General features: G+C 41.2%; 1 protein-coding gene across 1 annotated transcript in view; it reads right to left on the bottom strand.

The window, feature by feature from the left end:
- ELF1 (E74 like ETS transcription factor 1) overlaps positions 1-12,595 on the bottom strand; it is a 34,678-nt gene that overhangs the window by 9,812 nt on the left and 12,271 nt on the right. The window contains exons 3-8 of the mRNA XM_065743998.1: positions 11,575-11,682; positions 11,298-11,300; positions 10,741-10,905; positions 5,777-5,860; positions 2,565-2,757; positions 1,014-1,481 (exon numbers count right to left, since the gene is read on the bottom strand). Coding sequence (XP_065600070.1) covers positions 1,014-1,481; positions 2,565-2,757; positions 5,777-5,860; positions 10,741-10,905; positions 11,298-11,300; positions 11,575-11,682 — 1,021 coding nt within the window. The remainder of the gene's footprint in view (positions 1-1,013; positions 1,482-2,564; positions 2,758-5,776; positions 5,861-10,740; positions 10,906-11,297; positions 11,301-11,574; positions 11,683-12,595) is intronic.

The raw sequence follows: 12,595 nt of genomic DNA, 5'->3' as shown, positions 1-12,595 counted from the left end.
CTGAAGAACCTAGCTGATATTGCTATTCTGGATTTTCCCGAATCAATCTCCCTTTCATTTACAAATACAGTTTTACTAACTGACTGGCAGAGATGAGAGAGCAAAATGTATTCTTTAGAAGCTGAATGATTATTTGATCTTATTAACATTGGTTATTTCCATCTGACAACGTTCTATGGTTAACCCCAGATACTCACAGATCTACCAGTGGCTCTGGATGCCACTTCCAAAGGGAATAACAGAGGAAGGGAGTGGGGAAAAAACATTACTGACTTTTTGCAGTATAAAATTATAACCATTCGAACAGTGACTGTAACAAAGCAAATCTCAAGGGAAAAAAACAACAACAAACAGCAACAACTGATGTTTAATTCATTGAGACCGTGCAGCTCCTGAATTATATCCCGAGGCTTTTGTGAAACAGCTGAAGTCCAGAATTACCATATGCAATTCCAGCATTCCCAAGAAGGGAAGAAGAACAAGCTCTTTTTAACAGCAGTAAAATGCTGGAGTACACAATTGTGCTTTCCCTTTTTAACTGGGGACAATAGAAAAGATGAAAGACATGAGAACAACTGTAATAAAAAGAATTAAGAAGCAAGAAGGCGAATCTTCCTGATGGGTTCTTCTGAATGTACCATGTGTAATTTGAAAGCAAAGACAGCAGACAGCCAGTGAAAAAACAGAGCCATGAAAATACTGTCTCTGCTGCAACACAGAACCAACAGTAATCTTAAATAAAAGTTGCACGTTCTTCCTCTTTAAAGGATTTACACCAGGTCTAATCTTGGAGGAAATAAGTGCTTCCCTCCACCAAAGACAGATTAGGAGTGTACACGGTGAAGAGAAACTCCCAATTAATTCCCAGGGTCACCTGCACATCATCCCTTTCCCTGAAATCCAGCCAGGAAAGGAGAAGACTTTTTGAAGCATGACAAAGAATCCAGTCTACCTACCCACCATCCAAGGAATTTATTATTAGTCGTACATTTATTTCCTTTACATTTTCTTACCTTATATTCTGAACTGAGGGATTTAATGTTTCATCTGGAACGTTGCTGGTGACAGCTGTGTGTCCTTCTGTGAGGGTATGCAATGGCTGCATTACGTGAACTGTCCGAAAAAGCTGAGTGGGATGTACTGGCTGCGTAGACTGCATTGTCCTCAAAACTTCTGAAGTCAAGCCAGGTGTCTGCTGCTGTACAACTTCTACATGCTCCTTAAGCTTAGCAGGCTTTGAATTTCCTGTTTTTAGAACTGTGGTAGATCCTCCCTTTGTTCCTGTGTTTGCAGATGCTCTAGATCTGCTCGACTGGTTTCTACTGGCCACAGGAGTTGAGAGCAAACTTGAATCTGATGATTCAGTGCTGGGACTTGCATCTTCATCATCTATATAGACGAGATCTTTGGGCATTTCCTTAAATTGATACACTAAGCGCTGACCTTCCACTTTAGCCAGTATTCCTCTTTGGTAATAGTATCTGTTGAAAGTATACATACATCAAGTTACAGAGTGTTTTTTAACCAAAAAAAAAAAAAAGAGCATGCCAAAAAAGAAAAACCCACAGCAACAAAAGAACAGTAACTAAGACCAGCCCTAACAAGAAAGAAGAGACTTGAAATATTTTACACGCCTCATTTTTGACTGCAAAGGAGCGGGCAAATTAATAGCACATTTTTACCTCACACAACTCTTTTTTAATGGTATACCTTGTAGCCTTTTAATTTCAACCTCAGGTAACACTGAACAGAGAGAACTCTGTGACTTGGCAGCTCTGCTATAAACTAACACTCTTTGAAAGTCATGCAAAATCTCCAAGTCCCCTTGAGTCAGCCAGGCCTTTCGGTTGTCTTAATTACGCTCCCTTCCCAGTGAGCATACACAGATGTGTAACGATAGGGAACAGGACAGGAGAACTCTACTTCTGTTATACTTACAAATACATAAAATTAGGCCTATTGAGATGAGAGGGGAAAGGAAATGAAAGATTATATAGCTGCTCAGCCAGACAACAATCAACCAGCAACTAAGACTGAAGTTTGCATCACTCGCACTCATGAGATTACATCTATTTCACGCAGGCTTTTCTGTATGTGGAATAAACCCCAATCGAATAAGAATTTTTAGAGCTGCACACACAAATTCATAGAATCACATCCAGCCCTTAAATCTAAAACTGCATCATGCACTGAGAACTGGATCATTTGCCAGAGGGACAAATAATTTCTTTAATTCTACTATAGATAAATTTAGGAGTTTCTTGAGAAAGGAGAGTCAAATTTTACAAATGAGCATTGCCACTTTTGGAATCTTCTGTCTCCAGTTTTGGGGATGACTGTGAGATACAGGTGAAGCAGCACTGAAAATGTCCAAACTGAAACTGAAGGTGAGTGATTTGTGGTTCAAGTCAGCAAGGGTTACTTTTAAATAGCTGATTTGCAAGAAGTCCTTTATTTACCAAGCTAACTGAACTCTTCACTGTTGTTACACAGATGTGACGAGGCATTTAATGCACGCAAACACCGTGGCAACATACACAGTCTATTACTAAAAATGCACATACCTGAGAGCTCTACCCATTGTTTCATAATTCATGTCAGGTTTGTTTTTGTGCTTTCCCCACAACCTGGACACGGCCTTGGAATCTACCAGTTTGAAAATGCCCTTCTCTCTTTGAGTCCATTTGATATACTTAGGGCACGTAGCTTTGTCCTGGAGCAGTGCTAGTAAAAACTCCCAGAGGTAAATTGTGTTTCCTAAAATAGAAGTATTTCAGGAAATGGAAAAAAAATATATATAAAGTTAGTTGATAATGTTTTATTAATGATTCAAAAAAACCTAAAAATTAAGAAGTTGGTATCTTTACAAACACACTGCAACGTAACATTAGGAAACAGTGACAGAGGGGAAGGGATTCTTGTTAATTATTATAATCTGGGTGCTGAAACAGTCTAACCATGATCTCTAACACACAGAGTGAGCATCAAAACATCCCAGCCAACAGGATCAGACAGCATTCTCTGCCCATTCACATCCTTCCTTCACATACAATCCAGCTGCAGAAGCAGTGACATGCTCAGAACAGGAACACGTTCAGGGCCACCCTCTGAAGCAATTGGAAATGAAGCACAAAATTGCTACTTTAACAACTACATTTTCTGGGGGGTACTCGGGGATATAATGCCAAGGGAGACAAACCTTGGAGAACAAAGTTCAGAAAACATCTTGTTTTTCCTAAGCTCAATGAGCTTGCTGGTAGACAACATTCAAACTGCATTTTACATAGGAGCAGACACAAGGATACATACACATGGAAATCCAACGTGCCTGTTTGGGGTTTTCCACATATAAAGAGAAATATGAAAATCACGTATTGCAAAAACTTTACTACCAAATCTGCACTTCTGTCCTGAAAACACATTAGAAGAGTCTAAACTTGTATAACCAAGGAGATCCTTTTGCCTGCTTTTCCTGAGGCTACTGGTGTTTGATGCCCCTTTAGACAGTTACAGCTACACAAAAGCTTTTTAGTGAGACTGTCAGCCTGATGAATGAGGTAAAGCTGCCGTGTGAAATTATCTCCTCACACAAGCAGCCATGCAGTACCACAGAAAGGGCAGCATATGCAGTTTTCCACAGTTTCACTCCAAAAAAAATGATGCCTGGTGAATGAGAACATAAGAGGATCTTTTAGCTTCAGCTTCATTCTGCTGCCTTCTCAACTTCCACGGCCACAAGCCTGGACTTTTTGTTAACTAGAGGGGGTATCCTGTAAACTCTTAAGGCTCCCAAACTACTGCACTGTAATTTCTACAAATACATTATTGTCCATGGCAGCAAACTGGGCTGGTCAGCTCTAGCGATGAACCAACACATCTGACTGAAGTTTTGGAGATGAACTCAGGAAACCCCCATCAGAAGGTACCTGCAATTATTCAGCAATGTCATCAGTCGGCCCTGACAGTACAAAACCTTAGCACCCCTTCAGAAGGTGGAAACCTGAAAAGTCTCTGGAGAAAAAACGCTGACATTGCAACAAATCTCTTCCAGCTCAGAGGGAAATGTCATCCTGTCTGCCTCTGGACACCCAAAGGTGAAGGTTAAGACTGTTTAGGCAAGACACACAAGTCAGGACTGACAGCATTCTCAGCCATTTACCATCTAATCCAGGGTGCTTTTGTGGTAGTCTGGACTAAAACAGCTGTATCAAGGCAGACTGAAAATCTGTCATTGTTTAGCCACTGAAAAATCGCTACGAAGAGGACTGTCTGTGAAAGCTCTTGTCTGTTTCACTCCTGGGCAGGATTGTCAGCCTCCTGCGAGTTACAGGATAAGAAATGCACAGAAAACATGCTCCACACACTGCATTAAATAATTAAATGGAGAAGTTGGTATTTTAGCATACATGTGCTCCTATGGGGGAACAGTGAGGATACTGAGAGACGGGCAACTCTCAGGATTTTCTCACTGCTTCTGTGTCATGGCCAACATACTATCATCCCTTCTGCTATGACTAAGTTGCTCAAAACACTAAACAAATGCTCTTGTGGTAGCTTTTTTTTCCTTAATGGGCTTCAGGCAACATGCTCTACTATAATTCCTTCTGAGTTGGCAACTTTGTAAATGAGAGAAAATGTGAAAAACATCATAGTGTATCCTTGTTATCATCAACAGAAACATTAGACTCTTCTCCTTTTGAGGCCGGATAGAGCTGCTTTGATAGTTTCCACTGTTTCATTTGAGCACTGCTGTGAGATTCCTCTGATGCTTTTCTTTCATTTAAAAGCCAGGTCTTAATTAAAAACACACAAACAAACAAACAGGAAAAACCCACAACTCCTCATATTCAAAACTCCCAGCAGTAACTTTATGACTGAAAAAACTGATTCAAAAGAAAACACGCTCTTACAAATGTGGTAATTTTTTGTATTCCAAATGCTGGCGCCTTCCAGGTTTCACAGAGCTTCTCTGTTGGTGAGTACTGCACAACATGCCAGTGAGAAGAGCACCTCAGTCCCAAGGCACGCGTGGTGGCACTTGAGGTGACACAGAAGAGCTTCCCCTGAGCATAGCTGGAGGCAGGCAGCGTATGATAGCTGTGTTATCAACCAGCCAGGTTTCAGTGTGGGCACGGGATCGATAGTGAAGCAAGCTGATAAAACTGACAGGCACTGCTAAACAGTTTGCTAAGGAGGAAATTATTTATTGTATCAGTAACGTGGCTTTTTCTTTTTTTTTTTTCCTCCCCATTTTAAACACAAGAGGAATGAAAGAAGTACAAAAAACCTAAGTGTTCAGCCCAAGCCCTCTGGCTAACTTCCCTCAAAATGAAGGCGCTGGTACTTCCCACTGGCAGCTGGCAGCCTTGACCACTTCCCTGTGCAGAATCAGACACACGCAGATGGAAAATGTTTTCAAAGATCATCTGTCAAAACAGTCACATCCCAAGAAACCCTAATATGATGCAGAGCGCTCCCCAAGACTTCTCTTAGAACACAGCAGCCTCTGCAGGGGGTTGAGGATTTTCCAAGAACACTTGCAACTGAAATGACAAATGCATCCTTCTCCCCAGGAACTGGGTAACTCACAAAGAAGTTTCTTGCACTGATTTTGTCACTTAATTCATGGTGAAATGTTAACTACCTTTCAGTATAAGATCTGTTACCCTATCACAAAAAAAAAGAAAAACAACTGAACTTTTCTTCTTGTGCGTGTCAATCGGAAACAATATTTCTTTTTAAAAACTGCAGTGACAACTGTTTGACTTTGACTTACCCTTTCCATCTTTGTTTTTCTTTTTCACAGATATGTTTGGAGTTGTTGTAGGGGACTCAGGACGAGAGGGTTTTGGCTTCTTCCCTGAAATAAAACACCACTAAATCAACTTCACCTTAGAAAAAGAAGGTGTAAGTAAAAAAGAACAAGGACCTAAAAAAGGAAGATTTTTTTTCCCCTCGATTCAGAGAAAATACGATTTTTATTCATTTAAGACATCAAGGCCCTCGAGCGTGTCCAGGGAAGGGCAATGAAGCTGGTGAGGGGTCTGGAGCACAGGCCTTACGAGGAGCAGCTGAGGGAGCTGGGACTGTTCAGTCTGGAGAAGAAAAGGCTCAGGGGAGACCTTACTGCTCTCTCTAACTACCTGAAGGGAGGCTGTAGTGAGCTGGGGGTTGGCCTATTCTCTTGTGTAACTAGTGATAGGACTACAGGGAATGGACTACAGGGAATGGCTTCAAGTTGTGCCAGAGGAAATTCAGAATGGATGTTAGGAAATACTACTTCTCTGAAAGGGTGCTTAGGCGCTGGAATGGGCTGCCCAGGGAGGTTGTAGAGTCACCAACCCTGGAGGTGTTCGAGGAATGTTTAGATATTGTATTGAGGAACATGGTTTAGTGAGAACTGCTGGTGACAGGTGGACAGTTGGACTGGATGATCTTGTAGGTCTTTTCCAACCTTGGTGATTCTATGATCCTATTACAAACCTTTTCAATTTCTGTAAGAAGACAGATCCTCCTACGATAACAGTGTACTTGTAGTAAAGATTATGCTTAGCTTCCCAAAGCCCATGTGCCTTGGGAATTTCTGTGGCTTTTTAGGTGCTCTTAACAGCATTTAATACAGAAGAGATTAGAAGAATAGCCTATTAACTGTGAGCAAAAGAGTTTCAATGGAAAAGGCTTAATAACAGCACTATCTTGTCCAGACATAACCAAAATGGAATTTAGGGATAAAACAAGATCACTTTCTTATTTAATTGTCTGGAAGTCCCCACAGATAGCAGCAAACATTACTGTCATGTGAGGAAAATATCTTTCAGTTCTGCTTTATCTTACACTTTTCCCAATGCTGGAAAGAACGTTGGCTGTTTTTAAAGACTGGGACAACCATCAATAGAAGCATCATTTTTTGAAGTCATAAATACGGTTGCTCTGTCTGGTAAGGAAGACTCAAAGAAAGAAGTTTGTTACAAGTGATGACAAGAGCAAAGAGTATTCACTTTGAAAACACTGAGGAATCAACTAAATGTAAGTGGAATAAAAAATATTAACTAGTACTGAATTCTTCTTCAACACCAAATCTTGAACCTACTCCTTCATTAGTTCTCCTTCAGGCAGAACAGACCAAACAGACAGGACTGCAAGAAACATACTTCTTCACAAATAACCTGCTGTCATAAATAAAGATCTAAAGAGAAGTATTTTTCTTTTTCTCTATTGCATTTCCAAGGGAGTTTATGTTCAACGGAAGCAAGACAAATACGTCTGTGCAATGCCACGCACAATGACTGCCTACTCACTTTTGGTTTTATTTTCACAGGTTTTCTTAGTACAAGAGTCAAAACTGCAGAATAATCATGGAATCAAAGAATGTGGGCTAGGGAGTTTCATTTGCTCTGAAAGAAAACGCTCAAGGCCAACTTGAGCTGTCTGCTTTGTTACAGACCTTCAGGTATCTATTAAGAAGGCATGAGAAAGCCTGGTTTGTCCAGTCCTGCCTTTCAGTGTTGGCAGTCTTGATAAGTCAGCTTTGCACTTCTAATTTTCTTTCTTTCTCTCCCTACTTTCTTTTCCTCCTATGTTCTTTTTTTTCCTCTCTCTGAGGAAGAATAGCCAGTTGAGAGACGCAGCAAGGAAACATTATAACACACACAGTCCTCTCATTTTCTTGTTTTCATTCACAGAGGATTCATAACTGAGGATGGGACACAAAGCTCAGCCATCCCCATGGCCATTAATGTCTTCTTTGATTTCAATGAAGACTGAAGGGAAAAAAAAACTCTACCACACCGATTTTGTCATACAGTTCCATGAAAGCAATTAAGAATCACTGGAGCATGTTTCTAGCAGTTTTGTATCACTAACCATTATTGGTTGCAAAAAATTCTTCTTTACTTTTTCTTCCATAAAACAATTAGACAGTCACTCTTCTATAGGTCATCATCTAGTATTGCACAAGAAGCTCCACATGGTAACTCTGGGTAAGGGCTTTTACCTCCTTAGAGTTGCATTATGGCATAACTGTTCAGTGCTCATATTGTTCCCTCTCTTGTACATATGTAAATACAAGCAGTTAAGGAGTAGGGCTTGTTATGTTATATAATTAATGACCTACATCCAAGAAAGATGAGGCCTTAAAAGCAAATTAAGTGGATTAGGTCTCAGTTAAGTCATGACAACTACTGCTGGTCAGCTTCAGGAAATGGAAGTGCTGATCCACGTACAGTTCATGCACTTTCGATTACAGATAACCTAGGCTACCAAATGTAAATACTACTGCTGCAGCTGTTCTAGGATCTCTTGCCTCAAGCTGGACTACTTCAAGTCATCCTACCTGGACAATCCTCTATCACAAAGCTATCCAAAACTGGAAATCAGTGAAGAATGAAGACTACACTGTGAGCTGAAGAATTAAGACTACCTCCAGACACTGACACCATGAAAAGTACAGTTACCAGAGATGCACAAGAAACTTTTGTTTAAAAGAAACTATTTACTGAAAGTATATGAAACATTAGCACACTTCCTCCTCTGGTCCAACAGAGCATGAATTTGTTACCTTTCAGAGTACATTACTACATTTCTTTTTAGGAGAGAATTTATAAGAGAAAGAATGAAGAACGTGCAAGAGCCTGAGACTCAAGAGGAGCTACTGTAATTTCGTACTAATTGCCCGTATGACTGCTTTTTTTTTCTCCACTTTTCCGTTTTCACAGTTGTAAAAATGCTTCAGCTCAGAAACTCCTGCTACAAATTAATTAGATATTAAGAAAATGAGATGTAGTGGTGTGGCTGATGCAGAAAGTGACTAAAACCATTCCATCACTTCTGGAGAACATTTTCTTGTAGAAGCTCTTCACTTGTAGGGCCACCCCAGACCAATTAGCTGGCAACACTCTGTGCAATGCAACCTTACAAACAGTGCTAACACAGGCTGCAACCTGGGCTAGGGAGCTGCTGTGGCAGGGGGTTGGACTCCATGATCTCTGGAGGCCCCTTCCAACCCCTACAATTCTGTGATTCTGTGATATGCTGCAAGTCTATAAATAGACTGTGGCTTTAAAGTGCACAGCAAAATGACCATAGTCCTTCACTCTGCCACAAAACCGACCAAACTAAGGGAAACAGACAGCACTTATAAAAACCAGAACAAAAAGAAAAATAAACCCTGCATGCCATCCTGAAATGCACTACAGAATGAGTTAACATTTTGCAGTATTTCTTGGAGGTCAATGCCTTATAAATCCCTGCACGTTCTGACTGAACACTTCAGCACTGCTCAGGTCAGACCATCTACCTCAGTTTCACTGAAAACTGGTAGTTAATGAAACTTCAAGCTGATAAATCTTTTCTAGAGTTTCTTCTATGCGCTGTAATGATCAAAGACAAGCACATTCACTGCAGAGCAACTGACTTTTTAACCTACAGCTAGAAAGGAGGAAGGAGTAGGAGTAAGCAGAAGCACAGCACAAAGCAGGGTATGAAAGCATCAAACCTAAGAGGTTAAAGTTGTGCAGAGTGGGGCTCCTTGTTTTGACCACATAGCAGCCAACATTAAGAAACAGAAAAAACAACAAAGCATCTGAAGTCTCCTCACAATTGGTTATGTTGCAGCACGGTAGTTTCCCCAGCAGCACTGTCAGGCAGCTGCTGGTAACACTCCCCTCCACCGCAGTTTCTGTTCAGCTTTCTGACGACGATCAGAGAGTTCCTGACCAACACCCATCTCCAGCAGACTGTGACACTCAAGGGGCTAAGGAAGCTCCCACAGCATTTCCAGAGGCCTGTATGTTGTCCTTCACAGGTAACTACCCCGACATTCAGAAGTATGGGTTGCTGCATTAGCAGCAAGAACATACTCTCTTCCATCAGGAGTGTAAGTATCAAAAGCCCTGTTCTGGATGACTTATTTTCCCCACAGGGGAACGTGTCAAAACCACAGTCCTAAAACTCTGATTCAGACCTATGGTTTAGTTCCAGAAACATAACTCCTCTGTTTTATTTCACTTTTTTTTTTTAATATAAACTTGTTGCAACGTTACCTTACATCTGCCTGCACTACATGCCACTTTTCCAGAGCAGACATTAGCATCAGGGCCTCAGATGGCATCTGCACTGAAGCACAGTAGGAAAATAGGAGCAGGAGGTCTGACTAACGTCACAAAACTTCATTACTCTTTGGTATGGCAGTGACTCCAGAGGAACATCACACAATGCACAGGGCCTCGATCCCAACAAGTCACCTCCTGCAAATGGGACTGAAACTTGAAGCTTACTACAGTGTGCAGCTATTTAGAAAAAAGAAAAAACAGCAGCTAAATAAAACTATAGTTCATATTCAAGAAATGCTAAACAAACAAAAAAAAAAAATAGCTCTTATCTTCTGCCCATAACAGACCTTTTTCAGTCAAAGTGAAATGAAAGCTAATTAACTCTTCAGCTATCATGGTAGTGCAAGCTCTGTAGTTTGTAATGCAATTTTCCTCTTAAGAAACTATAAATAGGAATAAGTAAAGATCCATGTTTCCTAAGGTAAGTAACTACTGCTACCCCTCCAGCATCATCAGTATCTAAGCATCAGCATTTGTGCTCACAGTCAGAAAAAGCATTCTCTGTATTTCCAGCAGAGAACACTTGGTTCTTTTGGCTTGTCAGCTAGGAAGGCTCCACACTCATGAGAGGAGATAAGCTTGCCACTGACTGCTCTCTATTCCACAAGACTGCTCTGCAATAGCATCTTACCTTTTTTCTTCCTTGGTTGCTCTAATTCAGGAGTCCCTAGCGACTCATCATAAGGGTCTGGGGCTTGGTGAACTTCCATGACCTCAGGGATCCCATCAAGAGTGACTGATACATGTGTAATAGGAGCCACCATATCTTCATCTTCAGTTGAGCCAAACATAGCTGCTTAAGGGAAAGGGATAACAGGAGGAGATCAGCTCCTGTCTGACCATATCCATGCACAATCAGAAGCAGTATTCAAGTAGAAAAGTTTAATGACAACCTACTCTCCAAAAAAGCACTGTTATGGTGCGTTCACACATTTTTATTCAATAGTTAACCATTTTGTAGGTGTAAGTATACGTTCTTTTATCTTGCCAACATAGAGTTACAAAGTTGTTTGGGTTGGAAGGGAGCTTAAACACTGCCTAGTTCCAACCTCCCCCTGCTGTGTGCTTCCACTAGATCAGGTCACTCAAAGCCACATCCAACCTGGCCTTGAACTCTTTCAGGCATCCACCATATTTCTTGGGCAAACATAAATAGATTCATTCTCTATCAGAGGAACAAAACTGAACAGTCTAAACAGCCCCATTTAATTCACATTTTCCCTTCAATTTTTAATTTTCTCCTTATCTATCAATGCTCAACTCTGGGATCAACACGTTCTCAAGGAAGTGAAACTTCTCACTGCCTACAACACCAGACTTCTGATACCCAAACTATGTATCTAAAGTCTACCTTGAAGCGAAGTATTCCTACTCCTTTCAGGTAATCACACAGCACTGAACTTCTTGTTTCACAAAGGCAAACAAGTCAAACGCAGACTAGATATGCTTTCCTGAAAAAACTTACTTATTCTTTTTTCATCCAACATAGGACCAGGGGAGTCCATATTGAGAAGTGCTTCAGCAGCCTCAATTGTTTCCACAGTTTCACCTCCATTATGACACGATGTTTCAACTAGAAGCAAAAGAAAATAATTAATTCTAAACAAGCTATAAAGTAGGCTTAAAGCTTGGCATGTTATTTACTTCCGCATCATTTCTGAAAATAAAGTGGGAACCACAGTCTCAACTTTGTTGAGTCTCAACTCAACAAAGCAATTGCTTTGCTGGATGGAAACGCACAGGCCAGGCTCCCTTATCTCCTGCCACGAATCTGAACCTACGTGAGGTATTTTACTTAGGTTTATCAAAACAGAGCAAAGGTCTGCACTAGTAGTCCCCTCCATAGAGCACAAATGAACCTCAGCTGCTTTAAGTCCTGTAATGAGTCAGCTTCACACCCTCTCTCTGTTGAACTTTGAGGAATTTGGGGTGGGGCAGTCACACAAACACACACACGGGAAAAAAAAGAAAGGAGACTGACTGACTCCTTTGTCAGTCCTATCACGTAACAACCTCAGAACATTTCTTCTTCATATAAAAGCCATCGATTCCCTCCAAGAAACAGAACTTGTGTACCACATTCTTTACACGATGGTCACAACACAGCCCCCGGCCCACTAGCAATCGTACACAACGTAAGAAAACGAGCAAACAGAAAGTTTGCAGCTTCTGCAATCATGCCATCAGGAGAGGTGCACGATAAGCTCACACCCAGACACAACGACGTCAGCATGTGTGCCAGGCACCTGTGACTCACACCACATGGTTACTGGGCATGCTGGTGATGGGCTGACAGCTGTAGTGGTCTACTCCAACCTTAATAGTTCTAATGTAACGGGAGGCTCCCAAAAAGCATCTAAGGAGTGATGGCCACAGGTACCTGGCTATCCACAGAGTGCCAAAAAGCAAGTTTCTTAACCACACTAATCCCCTTCCTTGCATCCTTTCAGTCTCTTCTTAGAAGCTGACTACACAGGATGGTCTGA

The sequence above is a fragment of the Cyrtonyx montezumae genome, unplaced genomic scaffold (assembly GCF_038088225.1).
Source record: "Cyrtonyx montezumae isolate F1298 unplaced genomic scaffold, pur_monq_1.0 scaffold_3, whole genome shotgun sequence".
Lineage (NCBI taxonomy): Eukaryota > Metazoa > Chordata > Aves > Galliformes > Odontophoridae > Cyrtonyx > Cyrtonyx montezumae.
This window is presented reverse-complemented; position numbering and strand designations above follow the sequence as displayed.